We start from the raw sequence: 25,510 nt of genomic DNA, 5'->3' as shown, positions 1-25,510 counted from the left end.
GGGAAATAGAGCCATATCTTAAATAACACTTGTAATAAATGACTCAGCTGCTAAAACAATGACGGGGAGTGTTGAGTGTGTAAAGGAGGTGTTGATGCTTTACCTAAAGCAACTTGGCAAGGTTGCAGCCAGCCACTGATGACTCCATGGCCAAGTGCAGGATGCCTTTGTAAGAGAGGTGTCCTCAGATGGAGTGCCATTATTTATAGGGCTTAAGTAAATAACTTGAAAACAAGGGCCTGGCTTTAAGTTCTTATGGGAGGATCTTACCTTGGAAGTTCTGCTAACTCCTAAACAAAGGGCAAAAAGAAAAAGAAGTGCTCTGCGGGCAATTTAAAGACAAAAGCAGTCAGGATCTCAGAACTGGGTTCCCGATTCTGCTACTGTGGCAAATCCCACTGCTTTTCTGTCTCCTGGTTCCTGTTAAAATCTGATACAATATTCCCAGAGATAACATTTCCTTTATTTATTCTCTAGCATTCAACAAACATTTGTGAAGTACCACTTAGCCTTAGGTGGAACTAAAATATTCTTTTAAAAATTACCTAATTTAAAACAATCACCCAATTTGCAACATTTTAAAATATTTAAAACGATAACTTGCTGTGTCACAATGCCAGAGGCTAACTGACAATAAGCACATCCCTAAGAGAAATTACTGTAGAAATAGGCATTTTTATGGCAGAATAGAAGAGCCGGGCTCAGTGGTTCCATTTATAAAGTGGCTCATTAATAGCACAGTGGCTGGCATGTCAATGGTAGTCAGTGAAGTGGTTGTTGAATGAATAAAAGTAGGCAGGCATTCACAGCTGTACACCCAGCTTTTAGACGAGTGCCTGGCATATAAAAAAAAATTAGGGGTGCCTGGGTGGCTCAGTCGGTTAAGCATCCGACTTCGGCTCAGGTCATGATCTCACAGCTTGTGGATTTGGGGCCCACATCGGGGTCTGTGCTGACGGCTCGGAGCCTGGAGCCTGCTTCTGATTCTGTTGTCTCCCTCTCTCTCTGACCCTCCCCCGCTCACACACACACACACACACACACACACACACACACTCTCTCTCTCTCTCTCTCAAAATTAAATAAACATTTTTAAAAAGCCATTTAAAATTTTTAAATATTGATGGAACAACAGATAACTAATTTTATTTATTTATTTATTTATTCATTCATTCATTCATTTATTTATTCATTTTGCAATCACTTATATTGTGATTTACATACAAACTTGATATGCAAATTCAGCATTAAAACCTCAACTGCTACTCAAGAGACAAAGATTTGGCTCCAAGCCAATGCAGTAGAACCTTCCCACTAGAATGAAAGCTCCATGAGGCAGAACATTGTCTGAATTAGTTGTTCCTTCATGTTTTTAATAGAAGTACATTAAATGAATGCAGGCTAAATTTTAGTAGTCTTTTCTTTAAAAAAACAAAAACAAAAACAAAAACCTTGCAAGAAAAACCCAAGTTGTTTTGCTATAGTAGTAACAAGCATCTTTCATGCCACTATCTTAAGACATTTTAGTTCAGAATTTGCAGCCTGTGAGAAGGCAGTACCATTCTTGACGTCCATGCGGCTGGGCCAGCACCTATGCTTAAATTAATCTAACTTTTATGAGTTTCCTCAGTGTTAACCACAATCCAAGTGGGGGAGTATAAATTTAAAACAAACAACAACAAAAAAGATTGTCTTTCAGGAATGAAAAATAAATATAATCTGAAATCAATATTTATGAAGTTGTGATTAATTGACTGATGACCAAATGATTACAAAATGTCTGTCTGAAACATCTACTCAAATTTATTAGCTTTGACCAAAAAAAATTAAAAAACAATCTGAACTGGGTCAATGAAAGAATAATGCATGCCTAATCAATTTTTAATAGCACTTAAGATTTTATATTTTTTTAAACTTGCTTTTAAATAATTTATCATAAAAATGAATCTGATTTAAACAAGGGGTAAAAGGTGTTCCATAGCTATTTGATGGTTTTCTTAGCAAAGAAATTCAATTATAACTGACTTTTTATTACCGAACTACTTTATTAATAATAATACATCTTGCACTTACACTAAGGCATGGGGCCAACAATCTCAGAGAATCCAAGTGAGATCTAGGATTTAGTTCCAAATCTACCATTTCCTGGTGGTTTATCTCTCTAGGTCTCAATATCTTCATCTCTGAAAGGAGAAACCTGCTAAAAAAAAAAAAAAACCCTAGATTCTTTCTAATTGTAAAAGTTTATAAGTCTAAGAATTTAGGGGGCTTTAGCCCATCTCAGATGTTATATCTGACAGAATTCCTTGGGTCACAGGACTCTCCATAAGGCTACTAGGAAGTCCAGAAAGAGATTAAGCAGGAAGTCAATGAGCCAAGTAATCTTTGTTTTTCTATTAGAGTAATAGCGTTAATTTAACAAAATTGGCCAAATAGCATCTATTTAGAACATGATTTGTCAACAAAAGGAAATGCTGTTCATAGAGCAGAAGGAAAGGATAGTTCCTAGCCTTAAACCATTTGCATTATCAAAAGCAAAGCCTGGGAATTGGCATGCAATCAGTTTGGGCCTAGAGGGAGTCGTTATCAACCTGCATTGCTAACAGTATTATTTAGATATGTACGTGTGTGTACCTATCCACCAAACATTAGTTAAAAAGACAAAAAGCAGGTACGTTATGGTATGATCCTATTTGTGGTTATACACATATACATGACTTAAAATGTTTGGGTATGTTCTAGAATTTAACAGTGATTACCACACAGGATAGAAAAGTGAGGCGTTAGTACCGAAGAAATTTGGCTTATTAGTTTATTTTATTATTATTTCAATGTTTATTTATTTTTGAGAGAGAGAGAGTGAGCAGGGGAGGGGCAGAGAGAGAAAGAGAGAGAGAGAGAGAGAGAGGATCTGAAGCGGGCTCTGCGCTGTCAGTACAGATCCCAATGTGGGGCTTGCACTCAGAAACCATGAAATCATGACCTGAGCTGAAGTCAGATGCTTAACTGACTGAGCCACCCAGGGCACCCCTGCTTATTATTTTATATATTTAAAAATGGCTTACTTTTCTTAAGATGAGCCTTATTATTTTTATAATTAGCAAAAAGCTAATTTTTTAAATTATAATTTAATTTTTAATTTTAAATTAAATTTATAATTAGCAAAAACCAAATTTTTAAAAAGTCTTCCATTTTGAAGTGAAAAACAAGTAAAGGCAATTTTTACAGCAGCCTGTGTCTGTAGCTAAAGAAAATATTACCTTTTGTGGAACAGTCACCGAGTACCAGATACTAGATATCATACACAATCTCTGACCTCAAGAAACAGTCTATTGTGGGGGCAAACACATAACCAAATATAATACAACGTGATCAACACGGAAATAACTATGTGGACAAAGCACTAAGCACCAAGAAGCCGTGACAATGACCGTGAATGTGGAAAGAGATGTTGGGAAGAGTCTAGGTTTTGACATTTTACCTAAAAGGTAGGGTATGATTTTTTAAACTCAGCTTTGTGACTGCGTATTAACACCAATCATTGAGGTGATTAACAAGAAATGAATTTGCCCCAATAACTAACAACCACAAAAAAAATGTCTTCAACATGTCTCCCTGCTGCAGTTTCTAGGGATGGATGTGAAAGGCAAAACATTCTCAGTCCTACATCCCACTCAAAGGGTGGGAATGACAGGTCCTAACATACCATTTTAGCTATCAGTGAGGTGAGAATAGGAAGAACACAGCAGGCTGGGGACAAGGTGAAACTTGAATGACAGTGGGTATCGACCTGGAGCTGTCTCATTCTGAAGCCTAACATCTACACTCTTGGCCAGGAATGATGCATTAGGAAAACATGTGAATTCCAGACTCCATAAAAATATGACTTCAAAAAGCCAAAAAATAGCCAAACCAAGTGGCTTTATGCCAGGCATTTTGAAAAAAGTGGCCAATAACCAGGCAGTTTCCCCTAGTTCTCCAATTCCAAACGCATGATGGCCTCCAATTCTCAGGAAATGAAGTTATTGAGATGTTTCAAAGAATTTTCACTGTCACCTGTGAGCAGATTTTGAACTGGACTTAGGCTTCTTCAGGCTGGTCCAGTCTCATTATTGTCTGTTTCTTTGAGACATGATAGTAAACATACATTGACCTCTTTTAATTTTTTTTTTCAACGTTTATTTATTTTTGGGACAGAGAGAGACAGAGCATGAACGGGGCAGGGGCAGAGAGAGAGGGAGACACAGAATCAGAAGCAGGCTCCAGGCTCTGAGCCATCAGCCCGGAGCCCGACGCGGGGCTCAAACTCACGGACCGCAAGATCGTGACCTGGCTGAAGTCGGACGCTTAACCGACTGCGCCACCCAGGCGCCCCACATTGACCTCTTTTAATACACACGCACACACGCGCGCGCACACGCACACACACACACACACACACACACACACACACACTTTACCAAGAAGGAAGCTAAGAAGCAGAAAGGTCAAATACATTATCTGAAGCCAGTAGAGCCAGAAAGTTGTTGGGACAGTGATTTCTACCGTCCCGTACATATCCAGAAACCCTTTCCTTTGACCACATGCTGCTTCTAATTATACTGTCTCTGTGTCATTTTCCCAAAGATCGGTAGAAGTAGTTCCATTGGATTTGTTTTTAATCTCTCTACTCACAAATTGTATGTTTGCATAAATTAATCACATTGGCCCTCACTTAAAGTAAGTTGCAATTAAATTCCAAATCTGTTACATTCAAGATTCATGAAGGAACTTTTAGAGTTTTTCTTTTTCACTAGTAGGAAATGCTAACTTAGAACCTCACACATTCTCCTTCCGAGTTCTACAGCCCAATGTTACCTAGCTTATCCAAACCACGCACCTGAAATGAAGGCTTCACAGGCTTGTTCAAGTGCTTTCCAGAGGATGGACGGCTGGCACTGTTTGCAGCTTTCTCACTTGGACGTGTAAATCAGAGTTCGTGGCTCTGACCCTTTAGTCTCCGTTAGAAACCACAGAAGGGCCAACGAAAAGCAAGCCTTCAGGGAAACCTGCGATTAAATGTATCCAAATCGTCTCAGAAAGAGATCAAGAGACAATCACTGTTTGTTGTTTTTAAGGAACATCGCATCATTTCAGAATGGAAAAAGATCTGAGAGCGGCAGAAAGGTTTTTTTGTTTTTTGGTTTTTTTTGAAAATTAAAATGTACACATAACATTTTATCTCTTCCTGTTTTGACTGCGCCGTGCGTTTGCAGACTGTGTGGGGTTTAATTTTTAGGCAGAAAACTTCCACCCACCCTCCGGGAAAGAGTAAGGCATTTAAAATCGCTTTCCCCATCTTCCTCTCTGCTCTGCACTGTTACTCTTTCATTTAAACTTTCAAGATCCTCCATCGATGCCCATAGTAAACCGCCTTCCTCCTCATTCTCAAGAATCTTGCAGTTTCCGAACCCGGGGCCTTTTTTTTTTTTTTTTTTTTTTTTTTTGAATGAAAGTAAGAAAGGGAGGAAAGGAAGGAAGCTCCGGAGGGAGGGAGGGAGGAAGGAAGGAAAGGAAAAGCCGTGGCGGCCGCACGTTTCAAAAGCGCGTTTTCGTTTCCTCTCCCGGCGGGCTGTGGCCCTGCCAGGCTGCCGTAGCCGGCCTCGCGCGGCCCCAGTCGCGGCTAGGAGCCGCCGTCGGCGGGACTTCCGTGTTGGCGGGATTCTGAACGCTGCCATGGCTCAGACCGTGCAGAACGTTACATTGTCGCTCACTCTGCCCATCACGTGCCACATTTGCTTGGGGAAGGTAATGGGTGATTCTGGGCACTTCTCGAAACAGGGTCGGGTATGAAGTCGCCCGCCGGAGCCGAGGGTGGTCTCCGTGTGTGGCGGGGACGGGGAGATGGGTGCAGACGCTTACCCGCGTTCTCCTCAGGCGCTGGGAGGCCGCGTCCTGGGGGACGAAGGGAACGCGTCGTGGTTGCTGGGTTCATCCTCTGCGCCTTTTGGAGGGGGATGACAGCGGCCTGGGGTCTGAAGGAAGGGCGGCCAGGCGGCTCTGTTAGCTCCGCCGGCCTCACCCGGCCGGCCGACTCCAACGTCGAAGGAGGCCTCGTCAGTAAGGAATCGCAACAGTATTTTACGCCCCTTTGCCACCTGTGTGGCGTGTATGAAGCCCGTTAAAGCACGTTTCCTGGGAGTCTTGCCCAAGATTCCTTCGTCCCCTGCACAAGTGGAATGTTCTTGTCCTTGGGCCTGCCCGCTGTGCTAATTGGAGAGTCTTTTCCATTTCCAACATCCTTTCCTTTGCTTAACCCTGCCTTTAGAATGTCCTTTGCTCTGGGTTCAAAATTTGAAAGGTAAATAGTACCCACCCCTGAGTGGTATTTAGAATGAGAGGCATGGTCTTTTGGAACCATTCAGCGATGAGATGGAATCCCCGCTCTTTGTGTTGCAAGAGGTGTCTAACGTGTTTGTGAAGCTAGATAAAGTAGTTCTGAATTAGAAACGGAATTTTGAAGAGTCTGATGCATTCGTCTCTTCTTTCATTTCCGTTTGTGCCTCCCATTTGGTTTTTAAAAGAGCGTTTCTTTAACGCATAGATCAAGAAAGAAGATCCTATGGATGAGCAGTCAGACTTTTTTCCCACCCTGAATTGTTTTTACATTTGTGATGTGTCTGTTTACCCTCGAGTGCAGACTGAAACTACAGCCTCCTGCATGGAATTGAGACCTAGAAACTTCATAGAGCAAACATTGGAGTGCCAGCCAGTATGATCATCTGCCTTAGGTGTTTGGGGTTCTGTGTGAATTTAAGAGTTCAAGCAGTAGTAGGAAGTCAGGCTTGGAAGCAACTGATAACTCTTGGTATCAGTCAGAATGAAATGCCAAGGAAATAGCAAATGTGCTGTGAGAGCATACAGGGGATGGCTTGATCAATTCTGACTGGAGAGATCAAGGATGGTGGCGTAGAGGGTGGTATTTGAGCTGGTATTTGCTGCCACTGCCTACATACAGAGCTGGGAGTAGGGGGAGATGATGTTTATATTTGCTAGTCTACATTTGGTTTCTGACATGAAGTTGCCACAAGTACGGGTTAAGTTCTGAGTGCATTTACTCTCAACAGTAGCATTAAAAGCTGATAAAAATATCTTGGGAAATAATTTTCCTTTGGTCTTAGTTGTACACATTATGTCTAGTTTCCATTAGTTAATAGGCTCTTTTGCAGTTGTGTTGACAGTGTGTTCTGCCTGGTTGATTTTCCATACCTGTGCTTTTTGTGTTTAACAAAAAAGGATACCTAGTAGAATACAGTGATTTGCAGTTTACAGAATGCTCTTGTATGCATTTAATTACTTCATTTACTCATTTCACCAGTGCTGTGAAATAGATAGGGCTGGTTGCCCCATTTTTTTGACATAAGAAAGCTAAGGCTTAGAGTCTCTGGCTTGAACCTCTGTTATCATTTGTCTCTTCAGTAAATTACTTCCTAAAAACTCACGTGAGCTCATCTGTGATAGCAGATGATCTTGTAGTGTGCCTCCTCCCCTCCATCCCTTTCTCTCTTTTTTTCCTGTATTGCTTAGCTGTGTTCTAAAATGAAATCTAAGAAAAGATTAATGGTTTGTAAACAGGCATCTTCTTCTGTCTACTGTGGAAGCATAAATGTATTGAAGGCCTGAGTTCTGTGTTCAGACTATGAGTTTTAGCTTCTTCCATTTACTAGTTCTGTGACCTTACACAAGTTACTTAACCTGTCTCAGAACAGTTTCCTTATCTGTGAGATGGGAATGGTAATAGAAGCAACACTCTTTCATGCATTCGGGGCACAATTAAATGAACTAATTCAATTGTAGTGTTTAGCATAAGGTCTGGGGCATAATAATATTCAATAAATATTAAACTTTAGTGTGGGCACTGAGACAGGCCCTCAAATGAGGAAACCAGCCTTTCTAGTAACTGTTCTTCCCAGTTGCTTCCTGAGGAAGTGCACTCATTCTATGAAGATTTGCTTTCTCAAATGGAGTGGGACCTGTTTGTTCTAGAAATTGCCGCAGTACATCCAGGTTTTAACTGGTTCCATATAACTGCTGCCTTTTGTACAGTTAAAGGAAATCTGATCTGTTTGGGCCACTTAACCCTTACCACATAACGGTAATTGTGGAGTACTGGAGATAGCATGACCTGGGGTAGTACCATGTTTCCAATGCCGCGTCCACCTCCCTGACACACACCTCTGGCCACCTCTGACATCTGCCTTAAGGTCCTTTTTGACTAGCCCTCTCTCAGATAACCATTCTTTTGCTGCCCTCATTATTTGTCCAAAAATCTCACCATTAGCAAGATTCTTTTCTTTTGATTGTTCAACAGAATTAGGAGCCATTATCCCTGAGAGGTCACTGTTAAAAAAAAAAAAAAAAAGAAAAGGAAAGAAAAAAAAGTGCATATGACCTTAAAGGAAGAGTTGGGGGTGGGAGAGACCTTAAATCTGAATAGATAATATAGATGCTGACAGGGATGGGGAAGAATAGAGACGTAAGAGTAGTGGAGATAGCCTAAGTATGCACACTGTCAATACTTTGTCTTTTGGATACAAATGTACTTAAAATTGGACAGTTTAGACATTTTGCATTTTCTGCCTTTCTCTGCCTCAGCCTTAAAGGTGGATTCTTTCTGCTTAATAATGTTTAGCAACCTTGCCAATATCTCAAGAGCTCTATGTGTTTGAAGAAGTTAGATACACATCCTGTGGGATGAGTTATGTGTAATATATTTTCTTGCCTATTCCTCCTTAATTTTTTCCTTTTGCCTAGAACTAGTGGGCCAACAAGCAGAAATACAGGTTCAGGGTATCAGTTAAGTGACATTTAGGTCCTGGTACCAGATTGCTACAAACCAGTTTATCTCTAGATAATTCCAGTCATTTTTCTCATCAATTAGGATTCCAACTGCAAAATCAAATTATCGTTGCATGTTTTTGACTAAGTCTGCATTTTTCCGTGAGTAACATGTCTCCCAATGTAGACTATAGTTAGTTTAATGAAAGGTGAAGGAGGTTCTGAAGTGAAGTGACAAGCAACTAGATTTCTGGTGCTCTTCAACGTTAGTATATCATATTCAGTTATTCGTCACTTGCGTATAAGTCCAGTTTGAGACTTCAATATAAAAAAACTAGAGTATTTTGAAATTTAGAAAGGAGTTGAAATTGAGGTTCGAGTATGTGGAATGGAATTGTGTTGGAATGAATGGACATAATAGCAAATCTTTACAGACTATTTTTCATTTGGAAGGGAATCAAGCTTTGTGTAGCTCTACAGTATTAAGATTTGTACTTATGTAAAGACAAGCCCTGTGGCTGAAATAATCCAAAATGAAATCACCTTCCTTAGGATATGGGGTATCTGTCTCTTGCAAGTGTCCAAAGTAGGGTGGACTGTTTCAAGCTAGGAATACTACAGGAAGAATCCCTTCTTTGAGGGAGGCCTTGCTTTCCACCCATATTGTTAATTAAAAATGTTGACAAGGTAAGGCTAGGTAAGAAGCCTTATGCAACTAAATTAATTAATCAGTGTTCATCAGGGGCTGTTGATTGGCCAGCATGTTATTGACCTCAGTACATTGAGCCCACGTTTGATTCCTGATTGACTCTTCGGTTCCCAAGAGTGGATTGTACATAATTGTCACAAGTAATTTACTTTGACAAAAGCCATATGGACTACATTTTTTTCCTTTCCAAATTAAGTTTGAAGAAGGCAGACACTTTCAAAAAATACAGTATTATGTTTTTATGTACTTAGGGCATAATTTAAAAATTACTAAAAAAAAAAAGTATTGATGTATCCTAATAATTTTAAGATCGGAATGTAAGAGCTGACATATTTACTAAAGAAATATGATTCTTGAAAGCATTCTAGGTAGTGATGAAGGTGGGGGGGGCAAGATATATTATTTTTTCTTTTACCTAGAAAGAAATGGAGACCTAAACCAATAGGTATTAAGCAACTTAGTTCTCAGGATCACATAGTTTTAAAGTTCTAGGACCTAAGTTTTGGCCCAGAGCCAAAGATTTCTTGAAACGTAGCAAGAACAATCCAGAAATTTCATTTTGAAAAGTTTCCAAAATCCCCAAATTGAGTCAGAGGAGTTATTATTACCCATCATTTTTATACCTCAGCCTTCTTTTTCAGTCTTTCTAGGTCTTCCCTAGTGAAACCCATAAAATTTTGACATAGGTGCAAGAAAGAATATTATTTGAAGAAAAATGAACTCGAGTCTCTAGCAAAGATGATAAAAGGCACAGGAACTGACTTTAAGTGTAATTGCCAGGCCAGTTAAGTTGCTTTTCCTTCCCATCACTTCTCTCAGTGGTCTTTTTCTACAGCCCCTATTGACCCCAAAGTCTTGTTCCAAATTTCTTGCTTCTTTCAGGCATGTGCTCTCTATTTCTTACTCCCAGATTATTGTTCACTAACTCTGTACTAAGGAAGAAAAAACTATTTCTTAGTTGAAAGAACACTCACTTTGCAGTTGGATCACATTGAATGATGGTTAAATACTGTTTCTGCCACTTATAACCTGTGTTATTTTTTCCTTGAGTCTCAGTTTCCACAGCTGATAATGAATTTGATACTACCAACCCCATTAGGTTGTTAGGGAAATATGTGAATAGTTTACACCAGTGGTTCTGAAAGGGTTGGGAGTGGATTTCATCCTGCAGGGACATTTGGCAGCGCCTAGAAACGCCTCTGATTGTCTCCAGGGGTGTGCTACTTGCGTCTACTGGGTAGAGCCCAGGGATGTTGCTAGCTAAACATCCTACAATATACAGGACAGATCCCTATATCAAAAAGTTCTTCAGTCCAGGGGCCCCTGGGTAGCTCAGTTGGTTGAGCGTCAGACTCTTGGTTTTGGCTTGGGTCATGATCTCATGGTTTGGTTTGTGGGTTTGAGCCCCTGGTCCGGTTGACAGTGTGGTGCCTGCTTGGCCCTCTCTCCCTCTCTCTCTGCCCCTCCCTCACTTGCATGCACACTCTCAAAATAAATAAACTTAAAAAAAAAAAAAGTTCTTCAGTCCAGAATGTCAGTAGTGCTGAATTTGGGAAACCTTGTCCTTAAACCAGTGTATAATAACTCCTACTAAGTGAGTCCAGGATGATATGGATATTAATGAATAACCCATTTTGACATGACTTCTCTCAGGTACATCTATTTTTTAAGAAAGGAGCTTTGGTGGTAGAGTGGTCTCTTAAAATTGAAACATCTTCAAATAAAAGAAATGAAAACTGTGTAGTAGAATTACAGATTTAGGGTTAATCTTTTCTCCATCTAGGATTGCCCTCTCAGGCCCATTTCAGTGATAAGAGCCCACTTTTCTTTCTTTTTTTTTTTTTTTTAATTTTTTTAATGTTTATTTATTTTAGAGAGAGAGACAGACAGAGTGCAAGTAGGGGAGAAGCAGAGAGATGGAGACACAAAATCTGAAGCAGGCTCCATGCTCTGAACTGTTGGCACAGAGCCCGACGTGGGGCTCAAACTCACAAGCAGTGAGATCATGACCTGAGCTGAAGTCAGATGCTCAACCGACTGAGCCACCCAGGTGCCCCGAAGAGCCCACTTTTCATACCTTGCTTTCTCTTCCATTCCTCCTCCTCCTCACCACCCTCAGGGTGCATTATCCTAGACTATCATTTCAACATCCTTACTCTAGATGAGTTTGGAATTGTACATGTCACTTGCCATTGTTGTCTTGCATTTTTATTTCATAAGAATACTGTTTTACTGCCACAGATCTCATTTGAAAGTAAACTGGATGGAAAGTTTAATAATATAGGCAAATTATGACTATTTCTTTATCTCAGAAAGATTTTATTGAAGAAAATCATATGCATATTTTGATACTGTATATACCAGGATCTTGGTAGAGGAAGATGGGTGGACAGGAATTGTGGGAGGGCTAGATGCTTTGTATTTTGCCCTTATAGGTTACAGTCAAATAAATAACAAGTAATTTGTTTTAGTAGTTATTTCTTATTTATAGGTTTCTATTCTCCTAAGGTAAATTTAAACCATTGTTTAGAAATAATCATCTGATAAGTACTTGGTCCAAAGAAGTGAATTAGTCAACGTTTCAAAACTCCAACCCAATGAGAGTGACAATACCAGGTATCAAACAGTGAAAATAATTCTCCTGTGGTGGCATTGCCAGTGGCTCTTAGCAGACAGAGTCAAGTCGTCTGCCTGTGGTTGTTCTTCTATATAATTTGGTGTATTAAATGGAAAGGTTAAACTTTTGCTGTTTCACAGTTTGGCAGTGGCCATTGACCTTTTACTTCTTGAGACACTTAAAGGAACGTTATCTCAGCCTTTCATTTTAATACATCAAAATTCACTTGTATTAATCTTAGAGTGTGCCAGGCATTATAGCAAGTGCTATATGTGGATACAAAGATGAGCATGCCCCTCTCCTGCCCCCAAAGAGCCTGAAATCTAACAGGGAGAACAGAATGTAAACAATTTTATAAGTAAAGCACAATGCAGATAGAAGTGAACATTAAATCAATGCATAAGGAGTACCCTTAGGAAAATCAGACAAAGACCCGGTTAATTCTAAAAAGGATTAATGAAGGCCTTGCAGAAGAGGTAGCAGTTGATCTTCATCTTAAAAGCTGGAAGGGAGTCTATTTTCACTGGGGAAGCTGGAGGCCAGCAGGATATATCAAGCTAAGAAATGAGAGCACAATAAACAGGGAGCCTCCAATGTGCCAATTAATTTGGTGAACATCAAGTAGATCTGTGTGCTTGAAGTGCAGGTTATATCAAGTATTGAAATAGAAGATCAGTATCGAAATAGCAGACGAAATGGCTACTTAAGAACCAGATTATGTTGTTCTTTGAATGCTATACTTAAAACTGTGAACAGGGAAAAATCATTGCTGTTTTGCAGGAGAGCAGTGAAAGCTACTGATACTTATTTTAGAAAGGTAGCTCTGGCATCAGTATGAGAGGTGGACAGAACTGAATATTTGGAAGCCAGGAAGCTTGTGAGGAGGTAGGTCATTGCAGTAGATCCAAGGGTAAAGGAATGAGAACCTGAACTCATTGAGGTGAAGATGGAAAAGAAGGGATACATGATAGGTAAAAATAAAACAAAACAAAAAACATTTGGAGGTAGATTTGCCATATTTTGACATTCTGGGATGGACTTTTTTCACATTATAACTGAAAAAAAATTTTTTTAATGTTTATTTTGAGGGAGAGAGAGACAGAGTGCGAGTGGGGAGGGCAGAGAGAGAGGGAGACACAGAATCCGAAGCAGGCTCCAGGCTCTGAGCTGTCAGCACACAACTTGACGCGGGGCTCAAACCCACAAACCATGAGATTGTGACCTGAACCGAAGTCGGACACTTAACCGACTGAGCCACCCAGGCGCCCCTTCACATCATAACTTTTTGAAACCTGGCTGTATCTTACAAGTGATGGCATATTACAGTTGTATTTGGCAGCATTTTCCATTCTGTTTTCTTAGTGGCACATAAAATATTGGTGCATCTTAAAGTCTCTGGCTTCTTAGACTTGATACATGATACCAGAATTTGGTGAAAGATTGGATGGTGAGGATAAGTGAGTCAGAGATAGCTCTGAGTGCTTTAGCCCAAGTAATGAGGCAGTACTGCCATGAACTTAGATGAGGAATGCAGCAGTAGGAGCAAATGTGTGGAGGAGGCCAAGTTCGGTTTTGAACATGCTGTGGTTGAGGCAGCTACAAGATCCTTCATGGTGTTAGCTCCTAAGCATACGGAGATAGTAATGTTACTACCTTTTCTTTTCTTTTCTTTTCTTTTCTTTTCTTTTCTTTTCTTTTCTTTTTTCTTTCTTTCTCTCTTTTTTTTTAGGATTGTTTTGTGGTATTCTCTGTATTTACATCTTTACATTTCTAAATCTTAATGCCTGAATGAAAAGTATATGGAGTTAAACCACTGTTTTCAGAGGCAGAAGCTCATTGTCACTAAAGGGCTTGCCCAAGATCAAACAGCTCAAATGGCAGAGCTGGAGTTGGCCCCAGGTTTATCTCTCAAATCCTAAGCTCTGCCACTTACTGAGGTCCAGTTACAAAGGGTTCTCAGGAGTTGTCATAGGAAAGATGTTAACATCATGTGATACATGAGATTAAGAGAGGAAATAGAACTATGCCAGATAAGATGGCCCAGGAAAAAACATTAGAGAAAGCAGCTCTACCACCTCCGGTATTTTGATTAGAAGCAACTTACCCTCTGATCCTCTTTTCATTGTGACTCTTCTCCAGCATTACTTCAGCCTTATCAAGACCAGTTCATTGGCTCTATGAACATTGCTTTTTCACCATCATCATTACCATTCATACACTCATGTCCCTTGTTAGCCGTGGACATTTATGGTCATCATTCCCTTGTCTCTCTCTTTCTCCTTGGCAAAAATCCAACTCTGAGTAAACTGTACTACTCATTTGCTTCCTGCCTGAAACTGAACAGGTAAAAATTGGTAAGAAAAATACACATTTATGTTGAGTTGGTCTTAGTTTATAGTCAAAACCACAGATCTCAAATAGGAACTTAACAATGTTTGGCAATCCTGCCAAAATTACTAGTAAGTTTACTTTTTCACTTTTCAAAATAACTGCTTTTATCCTATTTTCTCAAGTTGATATCCCTACCCAACTTCTCACTCTCAATTGGTAACCTCACCTCGTATTTAATGATGAAATATAGGCATTTGGAACAGTTAGATATGAGTTCTCTCATTTCCATCAGCAGATCTTCCAACCTTTGCATTTGTTCTCACACCCTCAGTCTTCCCTTTTGTTACAATGAAAGACAGATCCTCAGTCCCATAAAAGCCAAACCTCTGCTTTGTGCTTTGGATTTCATTACCTCTTGACTTCTTAGGGACTTTGCTGCCTTGGCTCTGATCCCTGCTTTTCTTTCTTCATCATTAATATTCCCTCCTTACCATAACATTCCCATTGGCATTTCTTATCATGGTCTTATTTTTATGCTCACTCCTTTACAGCAAAACATGAAAGAATTGTCTATATTCTGTCATCACTTCACCTTCTCTGTCTCTCAGACTTCAATCAAGTTTCCACCCCTATCATTCACTGAAACAGTGCTTGTCAGTAACACATCACAATGACTTCCATGTAATTAAATCCCATAGTCATTTCTCTGTCCATATCAAGCTCATTTTCTTCTTATTTGACATGCTTGGCTACTGTCTTCCTCTTGAAAAACTTTTCTTGGCTTCTGTAAGACTAGTTCCCTTTGCTGTTGCTCCTTTTTTTCCTTCCTCTGCTTCCTGGAATGCCTTGTCTCCAGCTACTCTGCCCATGGAAGGGATCTCCTCCAGTCCTGTAGCTTTAATTTTTTATGCCAGTGATTCTCAGACTCTGCCTTGTCCATTTAAAAGTCACCCTGGCATCACAGATTTAATATAGCCCAAACAGAGTTCTTGATTTCCACCACCTATAAGACTCCTCTTCCTCCACTTTTCTCACCTTAGTTAATGATAGCACCAACCATTGTGATGTCCAAAACCTTTTTTTAGATTGGAGAGGTATTTAACTTTAGTTGTGGGAGCAGTTACAGAGAAAATACTGATTGCTTTTATGGGGTGCCTGGGTGGCGCAGTCGGTTGAGCATTTGACTCTTGATTTGGGCTTAGGTTATGATCCCAGGATTGTGGGATGGAGCCCCGCATCAGGCTGCGCACTGAGTGTGGCGTCTGCTTAAAATTCTCTTTCCCTCTCTCCCCACCCCCCCTCTTTCTCTCTCTCTCTCTCTGTCCCCCTCCCTCCCTGTACCCCTCTTCCCTGCTCATGTTCTATCTCTACAATAAAAAAAAAAAATACTGATGGCCTTTAAATGAGCTTCTAATGAGGGAAGCCTGTAGTGAGTAGGAGACCATCTTGAATCTCCTTAAATGTGCACAGTTTTATGTTTTGACCATTGGCTTTCATCCATTTTAGATGAGTTCATGACTTAAAAAAAAAAAAGACATTAAATCGCTGCTTTAAAAGCCCAAGAAGATAAGTTTTCTTTCATTAGCTGAGTTTCTTAATTTAGGGGTATATGTACTTCTAGGAGTATTGCAGGAATGTGGTGTGTGTGTATGTGTGTGTGTGTTGCAGGAAGCTACAGGCTAGATAAGGCAATATCTTTTTGGTATGTAGTTTGAGAAATTTTTTCTTCTTAAAACATTTCATGACTTAAAGATGAAATTAAAACACCCAAAAATATATAATGGTCTGGACTCAGACGCATCACTTGACTTTTTAGGAAAAAACAGAACCTGCAAAGGAAGTTCCAACTTGTCTGCCTCTTGAGACTCTGACCAAGAATACGTCCTAGATAAACATTCACTCCTTGCTCTGTAGGTAGGCTCACTTTAGAATAAGAGTTTGAGAAGCTGTCCTTCATGGTCTCATTCATTCATTCAGATCATTTGAATCCTGTCCAATCATTTGAACTGAATGAATTAGAATTGGTTTCTCTAAAAGGAAGTCTAAATGCATGCTGAATTATCTTCTCTTATTTAGTTTTCGTATGTTAGTGTTCATAATCCAGGGAGCATCTAAACGTTTGGAAAGCCAGACAAAGACCAGAGAGTGAGTGAGTCCTTCCTTCCTTCCTTCTTTCCTTCCTTTTTTTAGGTTTATTTTTTTATTTTGAGAGAGAGAGTGTGTGTGAGCTGGGGAGGGGCAGAGAGAAAAGGAAAGAGAGAATCCCAAGTAGGCTTCATGCTGTCAGCGCACAGCCCCATGTGGGGCTTGAACTCAATCGTGAGATCGTGGCCTGAGCCGAAACCAAGAGTCTGACACTTAACTAGCTGAGCCACCCAGGCACCCCAACCAGAGAGTTCTTCACAGTGAGACTGAAAATGATTAGCTGCCTATCTTGAACTGCCGTACAGCTGTGATTTCTTTGAGGGCGGAGACCCCTTTCAAATGAACGAATACTTATAGTGTCTTTCTGAAGCAGATATAGGACAGTACAAGCGTTTCCTCTGCAGAAAGTGTTTTGTGGTGGTTCTGTCTCTTCCTTATCTCTCTACTTCCTCTGCTTTCTCTTGATCTTCTGGTCTCTAGTGCAGGACTCTCAAATGGTATTTTTATGATTAGAACAGGAAAATATTGAAAATGCTGTAAAGTGTTTTGAGTCCCACAGTAACATTTCTTTGTAAATCAAGTGAAAGCCTAAGCATTTCGGTGTTATTTTGGTTTCTATTTAAAAATTTTTGCTGGTTGAAGAATATCAAGTCATTATTCCCTCTGGCAAGTTCCCTACCTAATTAATGTTAAATACTGTCTTAATAGCAGTTACTTAATCTAACACATTTTTTTGAGTACCTGCTGTGTATTAGGCTGCCTTCTGGGCATCAGGGATTTAGGCATGAATGAGACGAAGGAAGTTCTTGCTCTCATGCAGCTTTCTTTCTAATGGAAGAGATAGACAATAAATATGTAAACAAACTAGTATCAGGTAGAAAACTGAAGTAATTTCTCTCTTCTATTTTCTGTTTTATAAAACAACTACACACAGTCAAAACACATAGTTAATCCTGAGCCACCTAATTGCTTTACACTTTGGTTACCCCATTTGTGATGTATGTTTCCTGTGTTTACTTCACAGGATTATTTAAAACAAAACAAAAACAGAGAAAGTGCATGTGAAAGCCCTTTGTAAAATATAAGACGACAAATGTAAAGTATTAGTATTTGTGCTTGTTTAAATGGAGTCAGAGATTTTTGTGTTTAGTGTATGTCCGTATTTCCATCAGCACTGTTTGCTGTTTAAATTATAAACCAATGTTTTTTATAAATCCTAGATAATTTCCTTTTAAAACACCTACTCTGCTGTATTCTAGAGAAGCAATTTTTTTGCTCTAAACTAAACCTGTTGGGATTCTAGTTATGACTGTTGCCCTGTACTAAAAGTAATGTTTCTGTTTTCAAAGGTACGCCAGCCTGTCATATGCATCAACAACCATGTATTTTGTTCAATTTGTATCGATTTGTGGTTGAAGAATAATAGCCAGTGTCCAGCTTGCAGAGTCCCCATCACTCCTGAAAATCCTTGCAAAGAGATTATCGGTAAGGGCCTATTTTATAAACATATAGAAACAGATTTGAAACAATCTCTAAATAGTGTATATTTGGAGGAAGACGAAAATAGACAGTTTTCACTGATGTCATTTTGCCATTATCGAAGTACTAGTAGGACTTGGAACTAAGAAATCTGAAGAAGAATCAGAGATTGTTCCAAGGTTAGTTTCTTGGGTACCTGGGTAAAATCTGGTAGAGGAGTATTTTTCTGCTGTGAACTTTGTTGATGAAAATAATTTGAATGTATTTCCCCAGCTTCTCTTCACGTCCCTGTCCTGCCTTTATTCATTCTTATATAAGTGATACTTCATAAATTCTCTCAAGTAAAATAGTTCAGGCATCCTTGTATTTGGATAGAATGTCCTGAAAAACAACATCTGTAAAATGCCTTTGCTATCATGATACTAAGAAGTACAAAGAAAATAACCATAGCATAAGTAAAGAGCTCTCAGGAAGAATTCATTTTGAGTGTACTTGTATTGAGTTACGTGCATACAGTTAATGCTGTTATTCATAATCCATTGTAACTGGGTTATTAGATTCAGTAAAAAGACACATTAATCTTTTTATTTGTGTTACCAGTAACTAGGTATGTTTGAATACATTGGTTATAATAATATTTGTAGCCTATATGATTATATATGATATATATAGGTAAACATTTGATAATTGTATAAAATTTAAATTGGTGATATGGATAATATATTACATAATTATTGGTTAAATATAAATATAACCATTGGCTTTATATTATTTAACATTTGTCTTGTATTCAAATTTTGCAGTAGTACAAATGTGACAACAAAATATAGCCTTTGCTTTCATTGAATTTAATAAGATACACAGGTAAGTAAACACACATGATATTTTATTGAAGGTATTTCTTGTGGCATTATTTGATATTTATCTTTTCTCAACATCAAGATAGAGAAAAGGCCTAAATGGCAGCCCCAAGTATGAAGAAATTAAGCTGGAGAACCATATAAAACAATAAGAAAAAAGTTTATCTTTGTTTTCATACTGTTTAAATCCAAAGAAAGTTACTTTTTTTTTTTTTTTTGTCCTGTAGGAGGGACAAGTGAAAGTGAACCTATGCTAAGCCATACAGTCAGGAAGCACCTTCGGAAAACTAGACTTGAGTTACTCCACAAAGAATATGAGGTAAATAATACTTACAATTTAAAATGAGGACAGCATTGAATTCAAGGTAAAACTGAGCTATCTCAGTCTCTGGACTTCTTAGAGTAAACATCCAATGAAATCTTATTTTATCTTATTATTTTTTAATGTTCATTTCTGAGAGAGAGAGAGAGAGAGAGACAGAGCACGAGCAGGGGAGGGGCAGAGAGAGAGGAAGACACAGAATCTGAAGCAGGCTCTAGGCTCCGAGCTGTCAGCACAGAGCCCAACGTGGAGCTAGAACCCACAAACTGTGAGATTATGACCTGAGCTGAAGTCAGACACTTAACTAACTGAGCCACCCAGGTGCCCGAAATCTTATTTTAGATGCCAATTTAAATATATCTTATTTGAGGGGCGCCTGACTGCCTCAGTCAGTAAGGCATGCGACTCTTGATCTCAGGGTTGTAAGTTCAAGCCCCATGTTGGGTAGGGAGCCTACCAAAAAAAAAATACCTTATTTGATGAACTTTTTTTCTTTTTTCCTTTTCTATTTCAAATAGAAGACAGCAACAAATACAAGCATTTCTTTTTTCCTTTCTTTAATTTCAAATTTGTCAACAGACATCATTTTATAAGTATTTGCTCCCTCAAGAAGTTGGGAAACAAAGGAAACTCACTTTTAAAGTCAGTCTTCCAGCCCCCACAAGGCATTATGAATGCTCTGGTAAACAGTGACTATAACCTTCATTCCATTTGGTTTGTCTATTAACTCACTGATAATTTATGCTCATTAGTTTTGGTAAAGTAAATATACTTATGTCAGCTACCAGCAAAGAGATTTTGGTGTGAAATATGCTATTTTCTTTCTTTTTTTTTTTTTTTGCATGTTAACCGTGATTTTTTTAAAATAAAAATTGCATGTATTTAAGGGGCACAACATGATGTTTTGATATACATATCCATTGTGAATGATTGCATTAGTCAAGTTAATAAACATAGCCATCTCATCATATGCTTTTTTATTTTTGTGCTGTGAACATCTGAAATATGCCCTGCTAGCAAATTTCTAGTATTCAGTACTACAATATTCTGATATTCAGCCTACAGTATTAACTGTAGTTCTCATGCTGTACATTAGATCTCTAGACTTACTCGTCCTACAACTTTGTATATATTGACCCATCTTGTTTATTCCACCTCCCCATCTGCCCTACCTCCCTACCCTAGATAACCACTGTTTAACTGTCTGCTTGTATGTATTCAGCATTTTTAGATACCACATATAAGTAGGATCATGCGGTAGTTTTCTTTCTTGTGAAGGTGATTTGACATGGGAATGGAAATTTTCCAAATTAGTTTCATGCTTATGGCATATGTATGTTTTTGAATAGTAACCATTAAGCCCAGTTGTTATTTTATGTTGACTAAGGAGGGGATATTATTAATCTCTTATTTTGGCACAGAATATTTTTTTAAATTATTGTTATTTTTTTAATGTTTATTTAAAAAAATTTTTTTTTTAACATCTATTTATTTTTGAGAGACAGAGCACGAGCAGGAGAGGGGCAGAGAGAGAGAGGGAGACACAGAATCCAAAGCAGGCTCTAGGCTCTGCGCTGTCAGCACAGAGCCCGATGCAGGGCTCAAACCTGTGAACCATGAGATCATGACCTGAGCCGAAGTCGGATGCTTAACCTACTGAGCCACCCAGGCGCCCCTTGACACAAAATATTTTGAAGTATATGCATGGAAACTGCTTCAGTTGCCTCAAAAACTTTTGAAATAAAGTGAGGCATAAATAAATGACTGTATAAATGTTGATTCATATATGTTTTCCTATTCTTATTTGTTTATTCATTAATATATTCCAACAAATAAAGTGATTTTCTTATAATGCAATAGTACTATCTATATTAATTCTAAAATGTATTCTTAAATACTTAATATTTATCATACTTAGGTCCTAATCAGATTAATCCTTTAAGAGTTCTGGCTTATTGAGCTACTTGCCAGTTTATTTTCTAACAACAGAATTTCTAACAGTCTTAGTTTAAGATGAAATATCTATTATAGATTAATAAATGGTATCACAAAAAAGAGTTCTAGATCAAATGTTTAGTAACTGGGTTTAAGATAATAAGCAGTTCCAGATGGGGAAAACTAATACTTGAAATAGTCATAGTGGTAATGGAAGAACCAGAATGTAGAAAAGTTAAAAGTGAAACTAAAAATGACACAAATTATTCTGAAATGGAAAGTGGAAGGAAATGGGTTCCTTGTTGAATTCATGTGACTTGTCTTGTTTTCTGGATATCTTCAATAAAATCAAAGATTTGACATTTTTATTTTTTTAACCAGAAACTATCACTGAATTAAAATGAAAGCAGTGGAAATGCCAGTTTTATTTTGAGAATTTCAACTGTACGTGACTTTCTGCCTACAGAACTATTCTGATGCGTAACTAATCTGTATATCTACAGAATTTTGAGTATAAAATTTAAAAACACATTGATCTCCGTTTAGCATACATATGTGTTCAGTATCTGTGTCTATCTAATGGATGTGCACTTCTTTATCAGGATGAAATAGATTGTCTGCAGAAAGAGGTAGAAGACCTTAAGAGTAAAAATCTCAGCTTGGAGTCACAAATCAAGACTATTCTGGATCCTTTAACCTTGATGCAAAGCAGCCAAACTGAAGACAAACATCCAATTGCAGACAATCCAAGTAAAATTGACCCAGAAACTGTAGCAGAGTGGAAGAAAAAACTTAGAACGGCGAATGAAATCTATGAAAAAGTGAAAGATGACGTGGATAAGTTAAAGGAAGTAAGTTGTGGTTTTTAAAAATTCTATTACAGTTGTTTTTAAAATTCTGTATTATAAGTACCTTCAAAAGTATAAATAGCCATATTATCTTGACTCATTAGAAGATTGTGGGAGAAGGACAAAAATCTCTGGATGAGCATTTATAAGCAATAGGAAAACTCTTTCCTCCTTAAATGTCATTAGCTGCCAAGAAATATCAGGCGGTTCCATTTGTGACTATAATTGGAGACTCTGTAGTGCTTCTATATGAGTTTGCATCTTCTTGTAGACAAGTGACATCAGTTTAAAGGATGTGTTTCTATTTCCCCTCTTCGTGGTTTGGCTTAATTTTTCTTAAGCTTATGTCAGTGACTGGACTGTATGCATAAAAGCAAACATGTATCCATTTCCCTACCTATAAAAAGAAAAGTTTGGACTATATATTTTCTAGTACTACCATCCTCTGATTTTCAAGATTGTTAGTAGTTGGGCTTAATGACTAATTCCAAGGAAGCTGTGAGTAGCTGCTTTAGAATACTCCATGCAGAGGAGTATTAAAGCTTATGATGTGGGTTCATTTTTCTTCAATTATTCTTCCGTTCATCCAACAAGATAAAGCACAGGTGAAAAAGGCAAACCTCTAGGAAAGGAGATGAGATCCATGCCATTAGTACAAGAGGTTATAATTGAGTGCTGTAGAGTTTTGTTGGCCAAAGGGACCAGCCTTTGACTTTGATTTCAAGTATATCCACAGTGGAGTTTTGTTGGGCTGAATGGAGATGGTTTTGTGGTATCCATGTCTACAACCACCCATTTAACCTATCTGCATTCCCTTAAAATATTGTTACTGTGCCGAATTACTGAATCCTGCCTCCTTGAAATCATTAATGAGCTCCATATGATATTTTTAAAAAGTACCATCACCTACTACCCTCAGATCCTCAGCGAAGTTAAGTAGCATTGAAGTCTGCAACTTAGTGTAAATACTAAACCATCTTCACATACCCACGTATAAAATAAATGTTGTTTGGGCTCAACAAAGGCCAAAATGAGAGAAAGAAGGGAATTTAGTGCTTTTAGAGAAAAAATAAACTACAGATACAATGGTACTGAGTTTGTTACAAATTTAGGGAAAGTGTGTAGTTTCTTTAGATATTGAAGGGCAACATTAGCCTGTTGGTTTGTGTAAGAAGAGGATATGAAAAGGAAAGACAGCTGGAGAGTTAATAGTATTTATCAATCTACCATGTCCCTTTTAACTTCCCTTTATCTTCTTGAGCCATAATTAGGTTCTCCATGGTCTCCTTTATAGTTATTAAGTTTCATTTAAATTTTCATTTCAATAAATGCTTCTTTGAAGATGAAGATCTATATGAAAACATTACTCATAAGAGTGGTGTAGGGAGTCTATATGAAAAAAAGAGTTCCATAAAACACAGTTTTTCTTTGTTCTTTTAAAGGTCACATGTTAAATTCAATACCCAAAGCTACATTGAAACCTCAGAATTATTTGGGATATTTAATAAGCTAATTTTGGATGCCTAGTGGTGGTATTAGAGAGTATGAGGCAATAAACTGGGACACAAATGAATTAAAACACATGGAAGCAAAATTTGGATGTGAAGTACAAAATAAAAACATACTATAAATCAAATATAGGAGTAAATTTTGGATGTGAAACACAAAATAATAACATACTATAAATCAAATATAGGAGTACAGAAGATTCAGTCTACTTAGAATGAGTGACATGGACTTGTTTTCTGATGTTCCCAGGACTAAGTGAGTTTTGAAACTATTATGAAGCCAGTATCATTACCCAGTCAGTGTTGCAAATGTAAAATAGCCAAAGTCCTCATTACTCTTCTGGTGCAACAAATAGGCAGAACTTTGCCCTTTGTAATCTTCACTCACCTGAACCTCCTGAACTTGAAAATACCTCTGATAGTCGAAGAACCAGCCAGCCCATAATGAGAATATTAGCCACAAGACTGGGGAAAGACCTTGAAATGTAGCGATACAGATGAAGGAATGGGGGAAAGAAATCAAATGAGCTTCAGTTTTAAGCTTGTCATCATCATCAAAAAGCATTCACTAGGTGCCTCCTCTTATGGTGCTATCCTTGAGAGCTTCATTCTCTGTGTTTGAGGAAGTAAATGACTTTCCTTATATATTCAGAGGGGGCAGTAGTGTTTGTCAGTCACTTAAAGAATTAACCCTCCACGGTTCTGGTTGGTTTGTGACAGTGAAGGGAAGGAGCTGCTCAGAGTCCAGAGAGAACCTCAGTGAACCTAAGTAAAAGAGATAGGCTTTGTACCTAGAAGAATGTTTTTTGCCTTTCTTACCTCGTCATCCTCTTGGGGCATTTGTGTGTGGATGGACAAGTAAATATAGTCAGAAGTTCTAGAAATTATCCAAAAGCATGGGTCAAATTTTTGAAATCTGGTTTAAACCTTTTTGTTGACAGTAGTTTTTATGATCCATTTACCTTAAAATGTTTTAAATGTTAATGTTCTGGTCAAAGATTTTTCTCCTACCAAGTTAGTGAGATTAGTTTCTAGGCTAGGGAGTGTTATTCTTCTTTGGAATTAAAAAATGCTATAACTGAGGAATTTAAATAGCTTTGAAAAAGACTCTAAAATTGAGGCACACTAGTTTTTCGCCTGTCCAAAATCAATATTCAACTTCTAAATTTTCTAGCAATTGATGTTTTGTCAGACAATTTTTAGGTAGTAGACAATTCAAAAAAAGAAAATAATAGTGGGATTTTTTTAATCAAGAGAAGCCATAGAATTTATTAGAAAATATTGACCCAATTTTGAGAGTCCCAGAAGTTGTGAGTCAGGGCATTCGGGAAAGCCTTTAGAAGAAAGAAAGCAAGTGGTTTAATTATATTAGATTTGTTATCACTAAAAAGCTATTTTTAAAGAGCAACCAAAAATCAATCTCATAGCTCATAATTCATGAGAATTAACTCTTAGCATTAGTTTTGCAAATAATTGCATGTGGTATAGTGTTACCATGCTTAGAGTATTCAGTTATGTGAAAAAGGGGGAAAAAAAACCCATATTTGCCGTTAGTATAGTCCCTTAATGACTCTAAGCTAACTAACATAGCTCTGTTTATTTCCCTGGATAGGAGAATTGGAGAGTGCTTGGGGAATATGGATTAAAAATGCTTGGTTGTGTTCACAGATTCACAAGTCATTCCCAGTGGTGATTTTAAGTTTCTGAAGGCCATGTTCTAGTATTCAGTTTTCTGATATCACTCTAAAAAATACAGATGGCTCATGACATAATTTTTACAAAGCAGTTGTCTTAGCTCATGCTTAATTATTTTCAACTCTTTTTTTAAAGGCAAATAAAAAATTGAAATTGGAAAATGGTGGCCTGGTGAGGGAGAATTTACGACTGAAGGCTGAAGTTGATAACAGATCACCCCAGAAGTAAGTATTTTGCTTATAGA

General features: G+C 38.1%; 1 protein-coding gene across 1 annotated transcript in view; it reads left to right on the top strand.

Moving 5' to 3' along the window:
• The first annotated feature begins 5,672 nt into the window (after positions 1-5,672).
• Positions 5,673-25,510, top strand: part of OBI1 (ORC ubiquitin ligase 1) — a 41,798-nt gene continuing 21,960 nt past the window's right edge. Inside the window, exons 1-5 of the mRNA XM_047871640.1 lie at positions 5,673-5,787; positions 17,969-18,104; positions 19,186-19,277; positions 21,818-22,066; positions 25,402-25,490. Of these exons, the coding sequence (XP_047727596.1) occupies positions 5,716-5,787; positions 17,969-18,104; positions 19,186-19,277; positions 21,818-22,066; positions 25,402-25,490 (638 nt within the window). The 5' untranslated portion in view covers positions 5,673-5,715. The remainder of the gene's footprint in view (positions 5,788-17,968; positions 18,105-19,185; positions 19,278-21,817; positions 22,067-25,401; positions 25,491-25,510) is intronic.

This window comes from Prionailurus viverrinus, chromosome A1, assembly GCF_022837055.1.
Source record: "Prionailurus viverrinus isolate Anna chromosome A1, UM_Priviv_1.0, whole genome shotgun sequence".
Classification (NCBI taxonomy): domain Eukaryota; kingdom Metazoa; phylum Chordata; class Mammalia; order Carnivora; family Felidae; genus Prionailurus; species Prionailurus viverrinus.
This window is presented reverse-complemented; position numbering and strand designations above follow the sequence as displayed.